The sequence below is a fragment of the Ornithodoros turicata genome, chromosome 8 (assembly GCF_037126465.1).
Source record: "Ornithodoros turicata isolate Travis chromosome 8, ASM3712646v1, whole genome shotgun sequence".
Classification (NCBI taxonomy): domain Eukaryota; kingdom Metazoa; phylum Arthropoda; class Arachnida; order Ixodida; family Argasidae; genus Ornithodoros; species Ornithodoros turicata.
This window is the reverse complement of record NC_088208.1, coordinates 23,192,114-23,212,187: the sequence shown is the minus strand read 5'-3', so window position 1 is coordinate 23,212,187 and position 20,074 is coordinate 23,192,114. Positions and strand designations below refer to the sequence as shown.

Below are 20,074 nucleotides of genomic sequence, written 5' to 3'. Positions count from 1 at the left end.
CCCCCCCCCCCCCCCCCCCGATTTTCAAAAAACACAAAACCCAAAAACACAGGGCCTTAAGTGCAATGTGATATATTCATGGTTGTGAAAATGTTTTAGCTGTAAGTCACTCTGTATGTACGTTAGCTTCAGGGGACAGTGTGCTACACTCTTAGCACACATCATGCCATGGGGTGATAATACCTCGAAGTTCTGGTCCAATCACTCCAGTGGAGGGATAGGCTCGATGTCATCATGACAGATGATTTAAGTACGAGCTTGAAGTCCCTAAAAAAAATCAGCTTACGGGGACATAATTGCAGTCGTCACTAAGTGTGGTTCCGTAAGCTTGCAGCAGACTGTCCTTTTCCTGTTAATTTTTAAAATTAAGCTTATTTATATAACTTATTTTTGTCAGCCATTGTTGAGTTGCATAGAAGGTGAGATTATACATTCCGAGAATAATGTTGCAAACTGCACTCGCTGTACAATTGGAATGTGACTATGATAACCAGCCTTTGGGAAACTTTTAAGGGCACCAGCTTCACAGTAAACACTAGGGATGTGCCATCTTAGGCAGGGATTCGAGATTCATGAATTCTAATCCCAGTAACCAAAACGGCGAATTGAATCTCTCCAATCCTACAACCACGTTTGTTCCAACATCCTTCGGACTCCGCTGAAAGCCTCATTAGCCAACAGGTGTTTTCTCGTTTGTTTGTTTACATTGCTCTGGACTGAAAGAGTTCAGGCAGGAACTGTTATTATTGCAAGTTTAAAAGTGACCTGGTTTTGCTTTTGATTGTTGCTTAGTTTTATGGAAACGATTCAGACTCAAGAATTTATGCATTTCTTTTAGTCGACGAACAACGTGTTAAATAAATTATGTTTAAGAAGAACTATATGGGTATATTTTCTCCTGAAACTGAAACAAAATATTTAATTTGTTTTTCATTAAACAACAGTATCATATTCTGCTTCAGAACATGTTTTCACTAGCAGTGTTTTTTTTTCCTGACTTTATAAACTCTTTTTAAAGAAAGGATTCGAAAGATTCGTGGATTTGTAGAACCTTCCTTTGATTCGGATTCGAATTCGGAAAATTTCGGATTTGTCCCATCTCTAGTAATCACCATGGTGTTCTAGTAGTGTGGTGATTCCAGATGCTTTGGAACCCCACACTGTCTTCACGTGCAAGAACACTGAGATGGTCTAATCCAGCCTCATGTCCTGACATGTCATAAAACTTTCTTAAAATGTGAACGTTATGACATTTACTACAAACATGGCACTAGAACTGCAACACTGCACACCTATGTTGTAGCTCACTGTACAGCCAGTGCAGTTGGCAAAGTCTGGTAAAAATGTTTGGTCTTTTTTTAAGAAGGTCTTTTATGTTGTGCATTGTGGTTTCTACACATGCTATTTTGTTATTTATGTGCGGGTGCCGATAAGGCATACCTACGCTTTCTACTTGCACAAGGCTGCTTACTGTGTGACACAGTAGTTTTCGTTGCTAAAAGGGGCATTTACCTGTATGATGTGTAAATGTTGAACATGAACATGTGGGTCAGAAGGAGCATTACAGGTAAATACAATTTAGACCCCAATGCATTTACAATGCATGGCAATTTTATGCAATGTATTTTTACAGTTCTAGGTAGCAGTGTAAATATACAAGGTCAAAATTTAACTCAATTAGCATAGCTAGAGCAAATGCAAAGCTCGTCAGGCACATACTTTTAACAGTGTCACTGTAAAATACAGTTGCACACAGTGTTACTTAAGAATATTTTTAAGTGAACATACAGCGACTAGAGTAGTACATGCGCAGTTGAGTCATGCTAGGGCTTTAAGAAAAAAAAACAAAAACAGCTGGGTATAATTAAACAGCTTACTCGATAAGGTCCGATGCTAATGTAGAAATGTGTACACAGAGTCTCCCAAGATAATGATACCAAAAATGAATAATGGCATCTTGTAAAGAGTAGACCGTGCACAGTAAAAAGGCAGAAAAAGAAGGATACAGTTTATGAAGCCTCACTACCGGTGGAATTTTGCAGGGGAATTTCCTAAATCAAATTCCTCTTGGGGGTTTAGAATTCATCTGTATTTTGAGCCAAGCAATATCAAGTCGACAACAATTCATGGCATGTCATCTATGCCATAGCTTGGACAGCGTTATTTCTTTCCTTGTTTTTGGCTCACCTAGTCAGTTGCTTACCTATAGATGTCTTATGGGTGGTTTGCGACTTCCTGTCAAAATGATGTAAGGGAAGTTGCAGTGTCATGTGGATTTGCGCTTCTGGTCTGTAGTTGTGCTGGGTGGTTTGCAACTTCCTGTCAAAATGATGTAAGGGAAGTTGCAATGTCATGTAGATTAACGCTTCTGGTCCAAAGTTGCGCTGGAGCCGTATAGAGTAAGCATATTTTCAACGTAAAACTAAGCGGATGTTCGGAGCTTAAATGCACTAACTCTGCAGAAAAGGGACATAAAATGTATCGCATACCCTTGGAAAAATGTTATCAGCATAAACGAAAATTTAACTAAGGGGTGTAGGCGCTTGTCACCAAATGCTGTGCCGTGTACTTATCACGTTGAATTGTGCGTGGCTGTGATAACATTATCAACTCATAATGTGAACAGAATATCACTAAAGTCACAGCTTCGTCCCAAACTAAAAGGAAACGATTACATACGTACGTACTATCCTCAGAGTGCCAAAGATTGCTGCGTAAAATACTGCCTCTACAGTTTATTGTGCCATATCTGAAAGGCTGCTCGTTACGTTTGTTATCGGAAGCGTCAGATTGACCGTGTTGTAGCAGAACATTTCCCACAGCAAAAGATAGAGATTTTAAAGCGCACACCTAACGAATCTGAAACATGCATGATTTGTCACGAAATCTTATCTTTGTCATAAGAGAAGTACGTGCGAAGTATTTGTTAAAGTACCTTACTTCTTTGGGGGGCAGGCGTTCCCAGGCGAACTCATCTTGGTTGTCGTTAAAGCCAAATCTTATAAAGTTTTTTGCTTTGCTCCAATTGAGCGCAATTTCGGACCGAAGTTCGAAGACCCAGCATGCGAAGCACCGCTTCTCAACTTGAAAACCACCCTTTGCATGTGCTGAAGAACGGTCGAAATGCAGCATACTGTTTGCAATGTGCGAGTGATGACCTATCTCAAACTGTGATGTGAAACACTCTTCATGCGTCAGTCTCGGAATATGCCACTGTGCAGATTACGTCGATTTACCGGTCTGCAGTAATGTGTTGTGTATGCGTATGTTGAATGTAGTGCAGACGTTTCTGAGACATTTTGTTTCTAGTTTATTGCACGATGTGATATATACCTGCTTTTCTGCCTCAGGGCTCTAACTCCAACCCATGTAAGCCTGAATATGGATCAATGTGATCTCAAATTTTTCTTATGTGGTGCATTATACTTTTCATTGTTAAGCATTGTCCCAGTGGCATAGCCAGAAGGGGAGAGGGGGGGGGTTCATCCCCTCACCTAAAAATTGTACCATTGGTAGTTCATTTGGGAGAGGGAAGAATAGGATAAATACTCTCCCCCATGGAAAGTTCCTGGAAGAACCCCTCCCAAAACATATTTCTAGCTATGCTACTGGGTTTTCCTAATGTGCTGCTGTACTCATGTCTCCGAACATGAATTATGTATCAGGAGAGGGTGTGTATTCCTTGCAGATGTGATTATCTGATGTTTGTCTTCTGCAGTGCACGCCCAGTAACGTTTAACGTTTGTATGAAGTGTGTAAAAGAAAAAAAAAAAGATGAGCTTGAGTTGAGACCATGCGCTCTATGCATTTAAACAGAGGAAAGTATTCTAAAGCAACAAACAAATATGTACTTTACATTATGGCTTTGCATTATGAAATGTTTATCGCCAATACTCCAGCATGCAAACAGGCTGTAAAGAAACTAAAATATTGAAATGCTACAGTCCTCCAAAGCAAAGAGCATAGGGCAATATACCATTGGACTGGTCTCATTACACTGGAAGCAAGGGTGGATGCATGCTCCTGTAGCATCAATGCAGGCACAGCTTGGACTGTTTAGACAGGTCATACTACATATAATGCTTTAAGTGTTGCAGGACATGGTATATGGCACGCTTGAACTTGTCCCTTGCATTGAACGACTATGCTCTCTGTGCACAGCCTCTGCTGGGTTCACCGCAGCACCGTTAGCACGATGCCATCAGCTGTTAGGAATTGTCACCTGGCAGTTAACACACTGTAATTGGGCACAAGGCTTTGTCATTGGTGAGAGCCAAACCACATCTCTTAAATACTGTCACCAATCATCCAAGACAGAAATTACAGAATTGGTTGATTGTTGAGAGAAAGCTACAAGAAAGCTACAAGAAAGCAACCATGCATCTGGAAAATTTCTTATTGGAACCATTGGTCCATTGTTTGCATACAAGTTTTTTTTAATGTGTCCAGTAACATTTTATTTGCATGCTGATGAGTGTTAAAGCAGTAAGTAAGCAGTTATAGTATGACGAGATATTTTACTTCACCCCACGCATAACAGAGAAGGCCATGCAAACACGCAGCACATATTGACCTTATTAGTCAATTAATCAGTGTAGCATTGTAAAGGATTGATTTTGATGCGTGTACAATGCAGCTGCCTTCACATTCCATTTTCATCTATGCCAACAGCACTCGCAGTGCAATCACTCTTTCAATAATAGTCTGAACACTAAAAAATTCACGCGATGCTAAGTGTGAAAACTACATGCACTCACACAAATATAAGCTCCAAGTGCTCATCCAGCACCAATACCTCAGAGCAGCTCGGTGCTGCTGATCAGATAACGGCATCGCCTGATAAGGCACGGATAGGGGTTGCTGATACAGTAATGTAACACCCCCGTCACATGGGCAGTTTTCAATAGTCAGTGAAACCAACGGCCATTGAACCAGAGCCATGTATAAAAAAAGGGGAGTACGGCCATTAATGGGACCTTCCTATACCTGGAGCTCCACCCACTTTTTGAGCTCTCTGGCCAATCACGAGCCAATACACAGCTAGTTATTAGTCCCGGGATATCCAAGCTATATTTCACCTGTATTCACTAGATGCCGCCATTTTTGGTAAACTGGATTGGATAGGATTGGTACGGATATTCCCTAGCGACCTACCACCATAATGGATTTTGCAGCCACTTTTATAGATGACATCTGGGTGGAGAGGGGCATGTCAGGAATATGCAGAACAGCTTGCTAGCAGAACTGATTGGCCGGCAGATCCGCTTGTTGAAACAGAGTGCCGGTATTATACGTATTTTAACTGTGAAACATAACAAGATTGAATCACGAACGGGCAAAGGTGTGTACATGAATAAAAGTCTGCCATATTATACAAATTTTTATGCTTCCATGGCGTTTTTCAAGCTATTGTCTCAAGATCGCTGTCTTTACTAGGCCTAACAAGGACGACGAAACATATTTTCACGTAAACGTCGACACTACAGCGGAATTTAAAGGTGGTTTCCAAGATAACTACAAGAGAATATATCCTTACAGAACAAAATTAAAGTAATATATGAAAATTTTTTTTCATGAAATTTTCGCTTCGCCGTTCCAAGCTACACCGCCATTTTCGGGAAAATTTTGGTGTGGTGGCGGGCCCCATAGAAAACAGCAGCCAATGAAAAACGCTCAAGTTTAATTGACAGGTCGAGCCTTTTTTTTTTTTTAGGCTCCTCCTAATGGCCAGACTCACTTTTAATATGCGGCACTACAACGAACACGTGGCGCCACCACGCGTGTAACGTGGCAATGTGTCTGAGAGCATTAAATCTAATGCACTTGAGAAGTTGATACACTTGACTTAAAATTGCTAAATAACCCCATTTGATACACTTGGTGGCGCTGTACGCATCTTCAATGGCCATTGATTCCAATGATAATTGAAGACTGCCCGCCCATGTGACAGGGTTGTACAACCTGACTTGCTCATGAACCTCATCGGGCCACCATGAGTTAATACTTGCTCTGTGTCCCATGTTACTCTTTCCATAATTATGCCAAATACTAACGGTCTTTCATTCTGCCTTACATGATATGCTACGGATCACAGTCTTCAACATTTGTTAGGTGTGAGAGAAGTAAATATGTTTGGATAGATTTAGTTATGGTTGTCCTGTGCTGTAGAATAAGATTTGTGACAATGTTTTATTCTGCTTTGAACACTTGCCTTTTTCAGGACGGTATCACTCGAAAAATACTAGCATGCCCATGCAGAATTTTGTTGCACATTGATGGGACATGTGTTGGCGTACGCACATATATACGAAATGTGCAATATTCTCTGTGTAGTACTGTCTCACACATTTTTTCTCCAATGTGTGCCGCTATATTTACTAGAGATGAAGCTGAAATTACTGTGACCTAATGCTGGTGACAATGTTTCTTCCATTTATGCCTGCTATTAAATGCATTTGCTGTTTTGATGTTTGTGTACGCAGGTTCCTCTTCAGCAAAAAAAAGATTACCAATCAACACAATTCTGAAATAAACGCCACATTTTCATGTGTGTTGCATTTCATACGCATCAAAACTACGTATGTATTTTCAATACACCTGGACCATATTTCCTAAGTGCTCTTTTACAGCTTGGACCACCTTAGCATACAAAACCGCTGACATGGAGGAAAATGTCCTCAGGTGTGTAATATAGTCATTGTACAGCAGAACCTCGTTAATTCAAACTTGAGCAATTCAAATTCCCGGTTAATTAAAACAACTTTTTTCTGTTTGGCCTGCTGTTTCCAGCGAACCTCACCTCCGGTTAATTCGCACTTCTCATTCCCTCCTGACCTTTGATGATGCACTTTTCGGTGCTGGCGCTACCACTACCGCCTCAATTGAGAGCTGAACGGCTGATCGCCGTGCCTAACCCTTCCGGAACACAGGTTCTGATAATTCGAACTTCCTGATAATTCAGACAAAAATCTGTGGTCCCCTCAAGCTTGAATGAACGAGGTTCTACCGTATGTATTGAGTGTAATATGAATGTGCAACTATCACCTTCACTTTATTCACATTTCTATGCTAGCACAGACCCATAGAGAAGCAGCACAGGGACATGCCCATCCTTGATAACCACACAACCTTTTATTCGTTCGGACGCAACAAATGTGACGATTGGAAGGATGTCAACAAGTGCAGGCATTCACCCGAATACAGGCAGTGAGAAGCATGTGTCAAGTGAAATTTATGAATGATGCATACGCACACAAAAAATGATGTGTGATGTTCACACAAAACTCTCCCAATTTGTTGCTTACTTTCATTTCTCCCCATTATCAGGTAACCCCATGATCGGGTCAAGCATTTTTCGGGCCCAAGAAATCCATCCGAGTACTAAAAATACTTTCTCCGCTTGTGTCTTCCTAAAAGTGGGTGAAACTAAAAACATCTTACTGTACAATACTTACAACGTTGCAATGATCACAGTCTTTGGTAACAGCTTTGGTGACGGCTACGGCAATCTGCCCAGCACCGTTCCAGCTAATGACAGAAACCCATGGGGTTCACGAGTTGGCCTATCACTGACTCACCCACCAGAGTTCATAGGACGGTGAATGGGAGAGGAGGGTGCCCTATGTGTATTCACAGAGGTGACCACACCCCGAAGGGCACATCTTCCATTTTTGGAACCACTCCCTCATGTGGTGAATGTGGCCACCATGACAACACCCCTGACACCAAATGTAGAGGCCTCGAACAGGCTCGTGGCTGAAAAAAAAAAAAGAGAAAGATTCTGCGATTAAGGTGAGATAGTGCTGAGGCATAATCACCTCTGTATCATTATCGATATTATATTGCGGAGTAAAAATGAGTTTTATTGGGTTGTAACCCTGAAACACAAGGCCTTGTGTCAATAATGGTGGAAAGTCCACAGAGGTGTAATTTAAGTTATGTAGAACCCAGCATAAATAAAACATTTTGAAAACAAAATTTCACGATTTTTTTAATAGCCAATTGACACTTACTTACTGGACACCCCCTCCTTAAAGCCCCAAGCTTTCCGCGATTCCATGAAATTTTGCGGAAATGATGATTTCCCGCGGAGTAGCATTTTTTCATCGGAAATTCTGCGGAATGATGCAATTCACTCTTCAGTTAATAATTTGTGCTGACGATGAATCTGAATGTTGATGAATCTGTTATGCGACTGTGGTGTCTTGCCCACATGAACGACGACAGAAATTCGGATTCAACCGCACACTTAAAAATTACTTTTCCACCACAGAAAGCTGGGGTTTACCCTTCATATGATGAATGTTGACTGACAGATTAGGTAACTAAAGCTAAAAAATTTGCATACTAGTACACATTTTATTATTATTACCAGTACACATTGTACTACATTTTGGAGCACTGATTTGTATCACTATAGTAATATAGAAATTAAAAAGGACTTAATACCCCTGCCACACGGCAAAGTGAATATCATTCCCAATGATTGACAGTCATGTTGAATGTCATTTGCTTGAGCAAAATGGAGCACCATGGTAAAGAAATATGTTTGCCAATGATGATCCGCGAAATACCCAGCTTGACGATGTTGTCTTTATAAAAGTTATTGTCTGCTTTAAAAACTATACTTATGGGTGTTGTTGGCACAACTAAACTATTTGCTTCATTTGATGATCGTGGAAGGCACAACAGGTACATAACCAAATCTCAACTAACAGGCAAGACGGTGGTTAGTACGGTGTGTTGTGTTCAGGCATGATACGAATCAACTTGACACTGAACGAGTTGACTAGGAACAATAGTATAAAATTGTGCAAAGACTCTTGCCTTTAACTTCGTAAAGAAACGTGAAAAAACTTATTGTACAATAACGTTCCATTCACGTTTCTTTCGATTTTGCTGATTAACTTTTTTTTTTTTTTTGCCGCCTCTCTGCCCTCGAGAGTACATAGTTGGTGGAAGAGGGAAAAGCGAAGGAGCTCCCCTAACTCATTCACCGAGCGAATGCCAGTTTCCTGAAATGCCATTTGGTGTCACCATGCAGCACTGAACGAATGTCATTCGCTGGGAATGACATTCAGTTTGCCGTGTGACAGGCGCATAAGGCAGTGTTAATGTCATGTACAGCTCCGGTCAAGCTGAATAATAACACTGGAAAAAAATTCGGTCTCATTTCCCAGCTCGATAGCAGCCACCCTTGGGGCACTGGGGGAATGTTAAGTGACCAAAATCCTTGCATTAAACTAACAGAATAATTTTGTTCAATTAATATTTCCTCATAGCCCCCAATGGTTGCTGTAATCGCGCTCGGGAACGAGACCACATTTTTTCCAGTGTTATTATTAAGGTTGACTGGAGCTGTACTCCCCAACAGTACAGAGACATTAAAAATGACTCACCATACTGCACATGCCCCTGCCAGCGCTTTGCACCTATCACAGTACCAGGGAACACGTGAAACGGGCCTTTTGCAAGTGATGCACTGGGTATGCATTGATGTCGACTGCTGACTGAGGCAAGACACAGACGGCACATTGCACAACTGGATCACTTGTGCTGTGACATTCCAGAGTTGAAAGTGGCTCAGAAGCCCTGCAATGCAAGAGAAGAGTCAGCATGGACGAGCGCTTCCATTGCAGACGTCTTTCTACCTATGTACGCCAGGAGCCACGCTTCGTATGTCGATTCTTCGATGTATCCCTTGAGCTTTTCGCCCAACACGATCATGACTGACACGGACGTCTGCACGTCACCCTATAAGCGAGGAGGAGTGCGAGTGGACAATAAAATAAGTGTCGGCTAACAGTTGAAGAAAGCTCTTCTCAGGCATCAAGTCACGCACATAACCACTCAAGGCACACATATATTGCAGTGTTTTTGAAGACCATGGTGTCAAAGTTTGCCGATTGCAAGTCAAAGCAGATTGCTGATGGGCACGCGCTGACTTTTCGCCAACCGCCGCCTTCCAGATCGCTTGCCTAAGCATTGGTGACGCTTAAATGTTGTGTTTATCTTAACTGCTTGTCCAGCCCCTGTACTTTACGCCACTAAGTGGTTCCAGACAATACACGTTTCTCCCGGGGTTGTACACTGCAGCAGACATAAAAATGTTAGTTCACCATGCCTAGGACTTTGCTTTTTAGGGCTTTGCTTTTACCCTGTAAAACCTGTTTATCACAATTCCTAGGAAGATGAAAACAGAAAGCACTTTGGTATGGTTTCACCATAAAGAGGTGACCTTCAATTCGGGGTGCAAATTCGGGGAAGAAACAGGTTAAACCCTAAAACTTCAGGTTCTAGTAATGAATGCCACAGCAGCAGCCAATTACACAATACATAAAACCCCGCCTAAGAGCACGCATACAAAACTTACCTCGTCGACGTATTCGTACAGCATTTCTATGACTATCTCCTTTGGATTCCAAGGAGGTATGACTAGAGGCCGAGAGATTGTCAGCACTTTAGTGTGGTCATCGAGTTCGCTCGGAAAGCTCCTGCTTTCCTTGAAATCATCATCATCTGCACTAGTTGGAGAGCTTTTGTCATGCCCCAGGTCGGGAACCGGCGGGGAGTCCCTTATTGGGTGGCGGAGTTCGAAGGCTTCGTTTGGCAGGGTCCAGTCTTGGTTAGCATCATCCAGTGTAAGTGCCTGGGACAAAAATGGACATTGTGGGGGTGCTTGTGGGCGTTATAGAAACAGCAAATAATGACCTTGAGACTTCAATGCTGCCAGTAGACGTTACTTGATGGTGACATATCCACGTTTATGCTGTGCGTAATCAACACCAAACCGGCATGGCTTACACTCCCAGTTCATACTACAGTTGTGCTCCAACTGGTACCACTTGGATCCCCAGTTCATTTTTCGAGCTAGGCAACCCTACACCCGCTAATTAAAGTTAGGTGCTATGTCTCTAATTTACCTTTGGGTAGGTTAGAAAAATTCTTACACGCACACACACACACGCACGCACGCACACACACACACGCGCACGAGAGAGAGAGAGAGATAGAGAGAGAGATACATACATACATACTTCGCTTGATATGCAAAAAGAGTACTCCAAAAAATATCTGTCAAAAATATATGAGGTAATTACTACATATCCTCAGGGAACATTTGCTGTATACTACGTGTACCCAATTTTTGCCTTCCCCAGTGACAAGCGAAAGCACAGTATGCATTCACCGATGTGCATTACTGTTGCACCTATTATCTTCTACACCTACTTTGACGACTGCTGATAATATAATTAAAATTTTTTCGTATGGAATCACAAAATTACCAATAGCACATTATAAAATGTGGATACATGTGTTCCACTAGCACAAAGATGACTGTTTATCCCGGATTCTTTTACAAGCAGTCAACTGAACTTAGAGCAAACACAAGTCATTCTTACTAACAAGAACCTCTTACAAAGCAAGCTGTTAAATGCGAGTCGGACACATTATAGCAGGCATGGCATGAAAAAGGTTATTCTTAGAGCATGAAGTTTTAGGGTTTTACCCAATTCTTCCCCGAATTGAAGGTTGACTAATTAGGGTGAAACCAGATTTTTACCTGGCAAATTGCCCTCACTGGGACGTCTGTAGGAATGCACTAACTTACTTGTTTGGCAGCAAATGCAATTACATCACCGTCTGTACCAAACCACTAGTTACACCGAGTAACCGAGACAGATTTCTCCCCGAATTTAGTGTACTGGAAGTTCTTTTCACCCGAATTTGCATGACTTTAGTGCGCATGTTTATTTACCCGATTTTTACCCCCCGAATTTAGAAAAAAATATTTCCCGAAAACTTCAGGCTCCAGTTATTATGTGGCGTTATCCAGTCCTCAGTCACGTCTCACCTGTAGGTTGAAACCAAATGTCGATCCTATATCTCCGTCCTCGCTGAAGAAGAAATCCCCCTGGGCATTTCCCATGCCGCTTGCAATGTAGGTCAGGGTAGTCTCATCTTCAAGTCCACTCGAGGCAGTTTCGTCACCAGTGTTATGCGATGCTTCTTGTACGGGTTGTGATTGCCTTTCGGCTGCCAGGTGACGGCCAACGCCCACACCAGCAGCAGAAGCTTTCTTTCCGCCTCCGCTAAAGTTTCTGCTGCGAGTCGTGTTGCTGTTGTGCCTGCTCGCATGATAGGCTGCTCCTTCCTGAGAACCTTTGTGATGAGAGATAATACTCTTCAGCACCAATGTATAGCCATGGTGAGGGCATTGCATAGTTAGACCCTGAAGTTTTCGGGTTTTATATTTTTCCAAATTCGGGGGGTAGAAATCGGGTCAATAAATTGATGTCGAAAATTCATGCAAATTCGGGCAGAAAAATTACCATCAGACTGAGTTCGGGGAGAAATAGGGCATTATTGTAGAATAAACGTTCACTGTACCGTTTATCCAGAGTGCCAGAAGTAATGGGCAGCCGCATATTTTGTGAGAAACTAGTATGTCGATGCCTTGAGGTGCCTAGCCTAACTGCAGTTTTGCAGGTAGAAATCAGGTTTAACCCTAGATAGGTGAACCTCAATTCGGGGTGCAAATTCGGGTTTAACCCTAAAACATCAGGGTCTATGCAGAGTGTAGCTCCCCAAGAAACGTCAAAAATCAACTTCGATGTTCAAAATGTTGTGGGGCAGAATCGTTCTCACCATCATCAGCTTTTGTGCATTCACGCTCCTGAGAACGGTGTCTTTTGCTGCCACCCCAAGCAGCACGTCATCTTGGCCCTATACTGGCAGGATATTGGCAATACTGGTATAATATTAGACCAGTATTCCCCATATACAGACAATATTCGGCGAAGACGTTTTTGCTGCTCGGGACACTTTAGGAAATAAAACATATCTTGCAGCCTCTTCTGCTCTCTTTATTTGACGCATGACAATATTTTCGCTGAACTACAACTCTTGGCACAATAACATAATCAAAACTGAACATTTTTTGGTGCTGCGCTTCTCCTGCACGAAAACTTCAATCGGTCAATCAATTTCTTGAAAAGAAACAAAATCACGAACACACAGTACTTGACATCTTAAAAAAAATTTCACCACTCTGAAAATCTGGTCACGTGGGAAACCCTACCCTCCACTGAGAAAAAGTAAACTTGTGCAGACTAATCTATAAAATAATGGTAGTAAAATACAATACAATAACATAAAATATAACTAATCGAAATACGTATGTGACTGAACTCACTGCGGTCGGCTTCTGCTCCTCTTGCATCTGCGAGTCCCAGGCCGAGAAACTCACCGCCGCTGGGGCGCGGTTCCTCGGAACAGTAAAGTGTCTTCAGAATCTTCCACGTTTGGGCGATGTGATGCCGGTTGAGTCGGGTGGCAACAGCTGCATTGTGCTCACACAATTCTGGGAGCGGTCGTGCGCACAATTGGTATGATTTTGCAGTCTCCAAGAACCAGTCCATGGACACTGCCTGCAGGTTCAGAAATGTTGGACGACCTCGCTTTCTCTCTCTCTCCCCCTCAAATTAAATTATCTTTATTTGCTTCTATCCAAATTTTTCCACATCTGAATCTAGGGTATCATTAGAGCCTGAAGTTTTCGGGAAATATTTTTTTTCTAAATATGGGGGGTAAAAAATTGGGTAAATAAATATGTGCACTAAATTCGTGCGAATTCGGGTGAAAAAACTTCCAGTGTGCTAAATTCGAGGAGAAATCGGGCTCAGTTACTCAAACTAAGTGCAGTGGTTTGGTATAAACGGTGATGGAACTGCACTTGCTGCTAAATAAGTAAGTTTGTGCATTTCTACAGAGATCCCAGTGAGGGCAATTTGCCGGGTAAAAATCTGGTTTCACCCTAATTAGTCAACCTTCAATTCGGGTTGCCAATTTGCGGGAAGAATCGGGTAAAACCCAAAAACTTCAGGCTCTAGGTATCATTGTCCTCTTGCAAGCTGGGATGTAATGAATATATAAATATTTAATTTAATTCATGTTACCGTCAAAGCTTGTGCAGCATAAAAGGGGGGAGGAGCAATAATGAGAGATATAAACATGAGATGAAAGAAAAATGAAATAATAATAATGAAGAGAGAGGAAGAAAAAAGTGATACATACTACAAAGCACCATGCCCAAACCAAAACATGTTAAAAATGCTATGTTACATGAAGGTGATCACATAATGCTTCCTTGAAGCTGCCTCTAAGCCAATGATGGTGCTTGTCTCGCAGATGTGGTGAATCCGAGACAAAAATGGTGGACAGTGTGTTTTCAGAATAAAACGAGACTGATTATGTTGTGTGGCACGGTGTAAAAAGAAATAAAATTGGGGACAAATTGCTCTACTGCATTGTATTTTATTATGTGAGCAAATTTTGGAACATTACAGTGAAAGCAAATATACTAGTTCCTGCAATGGTGCTGCAGAAACACGACGGTCCACAGTGACATGTTGCAGTCTGTGCATCTGCAAATGCAGCATGTGACAAATCATGATGCACAACGCATCGTGCATCTTGTCATGCATATGTCATGACACGACCTTAAACCAAACACGAATTACACCTTACATGTGGATTCCAGAGGAACTAAATTTTGAAACCTAAAAGCATGCTGACCAACCCTTATAGAATTGAACACCTCCTTCTTACCTCCACATCATTGGAGAAAACAACCAAAGCACTGCTTGATGGTGAAAACTGGTCAGCAAGGCTAGGGGCCTTTTTGAAGACTGCAGGAAAACGTGCTGCACTTGAATAAGGGGGGCTCGCTTTTGATCTTATCGTTGTTTCTCCAGAGCGGTCGCTTGTCACAAAGGCCACGTCGCCATAGCAACCAACAGTATGAGCGACGGAAAGTTCATTGGCCCGGTCAGCAGGACGAACGGCGTCCTGGAAGACGTGCTGGTACAGTGTACTGTCCTTACTTGTAGAGAGCAACACCTTCGGGTCGCTACGCCAAGCAAAGCCTGTCAATGACACGAAAAGAAGATTCCTGCTGACACAAGGCTCACAAAGTGTGCAGCATTCGAGAAGTGTTTGTAATGAAAATTACGGTAGGCTTTCGTTAACTCAAACTCTGGCAGACTTAGATTTCTGTTTGTATTTTTAGAAGTGGTAAGCAGAGTTTTACCAAGTTGTAGCCCCGAAGATATAAGAGTTGCAAGACAAAATCATGACTCGTTACATGGACAACTACACATACAGAACACAGTTTCTAACCAAGTTTATTAACTTGATTGTCTACGAATGGAGAGAAATTAAAAATAATATTTTCTGTGATCAAAACAAAAATGTACAATGCCAGCCAAAGCAAGCAGTTCTTCACGAGTCTCTTCTTTAGCAGACAGATACCTCCAGAGGTGAGAAATGTGTTCAAGGGTGGGTCCCTCAAGATATGTCGTCGCCAACATGCAGAAGTTGTTTTCTGCCAGTAGGGGCATTTTATGAGGGAACGAAAAGATGAAATAGGCAAAAGTTAGTGCAAAACCAATGGTCGGCCTGCGGATTAATCTAGTTCAACCGAGTGTTGTTTCACGTGCGCCAAAATCTGTACACACTTTATTTAGCGTTCCTTGGAAAAGACGGCGTGTCTAAGCAACTTGTACCCTGCTCTCCTCCTGTACCCTGTACCCTCTCTGCTGTCCTCGGCAGGGATCAAACCTGGCGCTTTGGGATTAGTGGGAGGGCACGTTCCCAACCGATCCACTGGGGCAGATAAAAGTGTCGTTTGAGTAGACCTTTTTACAAAAGCAAGTGCCACCTGTGACACTCAAGGGACCTTAGAGCGCATTAGTGCATTACGAGATACCTCGAGGCGGAGGTAGAACAAGAACAACAACATTCCCGGTGTGTGCAGCAGCAGCGTCAGCTGAGGTAAACCATAACCAAAGCAGACGACGGAGCAGTGTCCCTCAAAGTTCCCATGTTGCTTTGCGCTGTGCGCTTGGTGGATGCGTGCGCATCCTTGTAAAAATCGTCTATTAAGTGGCTTTTCAATACAGTCAAACTCCTTTACAACGGAACTCAGGGGACAGCAAAAAAAATTCGCAGTAAAGGTATCTTCGTTAAAAAGGATGTCCATTACTGAACCTATAGGGGTCCAGCGGGACCGCAAAAAAAATTGCTGTAGTGGTATTTTCGTTAAAAAGGTGTTCGCTATAAAGGAGTTTGACTGTACACTGAAAACAGAAGGGGCTGAACAAAAATTCTGAAATCTGTTTGAATTAACGAGTCTACTGGCGGAAGATCCCGAATGTGCATCCAACACATACCAGTAGCGACGTCTTTGTGCTCCGTGAAAGCGGCAAAGGGAACATACGGCCGGCGAACGTCCCAAACATTGATGCTAAAGTCAACAACTAGGGAGCTGCTGGCAAGGTGGAATTTCCTTTGAGGCCTCCACTTGACATGAGCAACCGATGCTATGGTCTGAATGCAGTACGACACGACTGGCTTGGCACTGATGTCCCACACCTGAAGACAAAAAAAAAGAAAGATGGTTCTGAAGGGGCACTAAAGTACAAACACGTCTCCATGCAGACTGAAAGATGCGGTTACCTTGACACGAGCACAAAAGGAACGGGAGTCATTGCGTCGTTCGTGACTTATGAGCCAAAAAGGAAAGAAAGAAAAACGCAATATGTGCTTTCCCTCTTCCTCTCCTTCTCAAGAAGCCAGACGCCGCCGAGGGGTCGCGGACTGGTCAATGTGAGTGTGGTTTGCATTGTTGGCCTTCTTGAGAAGGAGAGGGAAGTTCAAATTGCAGTTTTTTGTTTCTTCTTTGCTCAGTCACGAACGACGCAAACAATGACTCCCGTTCCTTTTGTGTAGGCGTCGAGGCAACATCTTTCGTTCTGCAAGCAGAAATTTTTGTGCTTTAGTGCCCCCTTAAAGGAACAACGGAGTGATATTTAGCGTAGCTCGAAATCCCGCTTCATTCATCAATCAGTCCATCAGGATTCAACATGCATTGTCACATGTGTTTGCGTGTTTTTTCTTTTGTAACTTTAGGACAAAGACCGGGTTTTAGATCAGACGCCGTAAAATAGGTTGAAATTGGGAGGAAAAAAATTTTTGGGATGGAGAAAAAAAAAAAGATACACTTTTCGCACCTGAAATGAACACGACGTGCTGAGCAGCTGTGCCGAATGCGCAGTATCGATTGCTGAATTTGCATTTCGTGGGTGTTTTCGGATTTTACCCTAACTGACAATGGGTGAAGATGGTTAACCTTAAGCACAATTCTCCAACCTTGCATAATATTTTTGCTGTACACTGTCTTGCGGCCAGCTCTCAACGTCACGGAGTGACATCCAAAATCACTCATTTGCTTACGAGCTCTTTCAAGGAGCTGAGGGATGTTTGAGGGTGCGCAATCAAAGACCTCTCTCATGCACTAGAGGTTAGCTACGATCATCTTAGAACATGACACAGCAAAAATGAAAATTATTGGAGGTGGCCTTCACTGCCTTTTTAAGAACAGACTTCAGCATTACTGCAAACATTTCAAGGCACCTTTGATGCAGAATATCCGTATTTTCGATCGTTTACGTTTTCTGACACTTAAGAAATTTAGTGGCTTAAATTAATTCAATCACTAATTTATTTTAATTTTAATCCATTCTTTGAAATCCCCAATTAATTTAATTAGCTACATTAACTTTATTTTATTATTTAATAAAATGAAAGTGGCTCGATTCTACCCCCAAAACCTTGCGAGAGCACTAACTAACTATTTAACTACTTAAATTACTTTGTTAACTCACTGTTAACTTAGTTAACTATGTAAACTATTTTCTCATTTACCTTGATGGTCTTGTCCCGACTACCCGTGGCCAGCAGTTTCCTTTCCTCTGGGTGCCAATCGCAGGTGAATACAGGACCACTGTGGGCAGTAAACTGCCTCTCGCACTTGTCCGTTCTCCTAAGGTCCCAGATCTGCACATTCCCATTTTCCTGGACGGCCACGAAGGTGATCGAGTTATGTGGGCAGAACTGTACGTCGCGAACGCTTTCAGAAGAGCTGAAACGACGGGAGAAAAATGATGCTGGCAGCCTTCACAACACGTAATGCTAGGTGAGAACTTGAAGGAGTGGTGAAACTCTAGGATTGCTCAAAACCCTGCTTAAAGGGGCACTCCCCTCACGGAATGAACGATGCCGTTACCTTGACATCAACATAAAAGGGAGTGGGATTCATCATTTATGAGTGGAAGTAGACCACAATTTGTGCCTTTCCTTTCCCTCCCAATAAGCGCGACAATGCAGAGAGGCCTCTAACTGGTTTCCTCAGATGATCTCCTGTGATGATTGGACGAATAGTTTGAGGAGACCAGTGAGAGTGGCGAGCAGTCTAGGGTCCACATTTTCAACTGAAAAGTTGTCTGCTATGTTCATGAAAGTGAGGATGACCTCACCCTCATGAACATTGTGGTGATGAACATTTCCAGAGAAAGGATATAGGTGAGGTAAATAAAGCTTCCATAAAGAAGACTGGGATGAGGTAAGGAAAACTGAGGTGGAAGTCAGTCACGATTACTGTTCTTGTGAAACAACGAGTGTTGCTTGGAGTGCAATCAGAGACGGCCAAAAATGAACAATTTGTGGAGAAGCCTTTCACTCCTTCTTTAACAGGTACGAGCGGAAAAATAGAAACAGCTTTTCCAAGCTAGCGAGAAATCGGTCATAAACTTCACCTAAGAAATGTAGCTGCCGCTTCTCGTTTGCGGATGTCGAAGATTTTCATTGTTCCATCCTGAGACCCACTGAGCAAAATGTTGGGCTCCGTTGGATGAAAGCATACCTTGTTCACAGTTCTCTTGTGGTCTTGGAACACCATATCTGAAATTAAGCAAACCACATTAGAACACCGACAAACATATAAGGACCCTATAATAGACGTGATTTGTTGCATGATCCATGCATTCTACTACATGCGATTGTATAGAAGAGACATTTTTTTTTCTACAGAGGAAAAAATAATTATTCCGTAGAGGCGGAAAGAATTACTTGGATTATTCTTGATGCAGTATTTGGGCCACAGTCAGTAAGACTGAAACCACTGAACAAACTTTAGTGTGGAGCTATGGAGAAAGCTTTGGCCACCCCCATTGGTTCTCATAAACATGTGACCACTCCCTTGGTCACCTACCTGTGAGAGGTGCTATGATATCTCAGCTAGATGAGCTATAGTACCTTGTTTAGACCTAGAACTCTTGTTGAGGTTCCATGTCACGACAGCTCCATTCGTTGCTGCTGTGGCCAGAATATGGTCTGCAACATTGAAGCGTGGATTGAACCCGGGGCATGCCGTGCACGTGATGGGCAAGTGACGTGAAACAACGTGGTATTCACATCGCAAAAAATCGCACCTGAAAACAGGCTTACCATCAACAGAGTTCCACGCAACGTCACTGCAGCTAAAGTTCAGATTCAGATTTTTTCCCACTCGAAGATTCATCCTCTCCACGAATTCGTCATTGGTGATGTCAAAGACTTTGAACACTGCAAACAGTTCAGTTCGAGAGTTGTTGGCAACATTTCCCGGAGTCTGGGTGTATATGCACAAAGGACAGGCACAAACATACCATTTCTGCCTGCTACAGCGACCTGTGACGCATCCTTATTTGTTGCCAATGCGTTCGCAGGACCCTCCAAAATGCAGGACATCGTTTTGTTCGCCATGGCAGCGCTTGCCCCTGAAAAGTCAAACAATTTGCCCTTAACAAACAGTTGATATTGATATTACAGCGATGATATTGTCTGGGCGTCAGACCTTGTGACAGTGAATTTTCTCGTTCCTAGTAGCGCGGAATCAACCACAATGCTCAATGGTCAGTCCTTCCGGACAGTCATGTTTCTTGTGACCATGACCGGACGTAAACATTGCGTGTATACAAAGCGCACTGCGACACAGACAAAATACTGTTGTCCTCCGACATTATCGCTTAGATAAGCTTATCAGAGCCGGAAAATCCAATGGGAAAAACCAACGTGACGGGGATGCTATGCCATGCTTCGTCAGACAGAGGGTGAGAGTGAGAGAACGGATGAATGACTTGAGAGGGTAAAACAAAACAAGGAGGCGAGAGAAATTTAAAAAAAATCAAGGTAA

General features: G+C 42.6%; 1 protein-coding gene and 1 long non-coding RNA gene across 5 annotated transcripts in view; one reads left to right on the top strand and one right to left on the bottom strand.

The window, feature by feature from the left end:
* Nucleotides 1-4: 4 nt before the first annotated feature.
* Nucleotides 5-7,309, top strand: LOC135366721 (uncharacterized). Of its 2 annotated transcripts, none has more exons than XR_010414273.1 (3): nt 5-6,578; nt 6,630-6,681; nt 7,078-7,309. It is a non-coding gene; the product is annotated as an uncharacterized LOC135366721 (long non-coding RNA). The 2 variants fall into 2 exon arrangements; XR_010414272.1 differs by having other exon boundaries at nt 7,073-7,309.
* Nucleotides 7,110-20,074, bottom strand: part of LOC135366716 (GATOR2 complex protein WDR24-like) — a 134,939-nt gene continuing 121,974 nt past the window's right edge. For 2 of the 3 annotated variants that reach the window (XM_064599549.1, XM_064599547.1), the window contains 13 exons: nt 19,548-19,658; nt 19,348-19,464; nt 19,156-19,233; nt 18,657-18,801; nt 17,767-17,983; nt 16,233-16,434; nt 14,611-14,927; nt 13,196-13,430; nt 11,855-12,162; nt 10,373-10,648; nt 9,651-9,753; nt 9,399-9,591; nt 7,110-7,755 (listed from right to left, as the gene is read on the bottom strand). In XM_064599549.1, the coding sequence (XP_064455619.1) occupies nt 7,620-7,755; nt 9,399-9,591; nt 9,651-9,753; nt 10,373-10,648; nt 11,855-12,162; nt 13,196-13,430; nt 14,611-14,927; nt 16,233-16,434; nt 17,767-17,983; nt 18,657-18,801; nt 19,156-19,233; nt 19,348-19,464; nt 19,548-19,644 (2,424 nt within the window). In that variant the 5' untranslated portion in view covers nt 19,645-19,658 and the 3' untranslated portion in view covers nt 7,110-7,619. Of the gene's footprint in view, nt 7,756-9,398; nt 9,592-9,650; nt 9,754-10,372; nt 10,649-11,854; nt 12,163-13,195; nt 13,431-14,610; nt 14,928-16,232; nt 16,435-17,766; nt 17,984-18,656; nt 18,802-19,155; nt 19,234-19,347; nt 19,465-19,547; nt 19,659-19,735; nt 19,988-20,074 lie in introns of those variants that run through there. The other variant, XM_064599548.1, reaches the window with a different exon arrangement.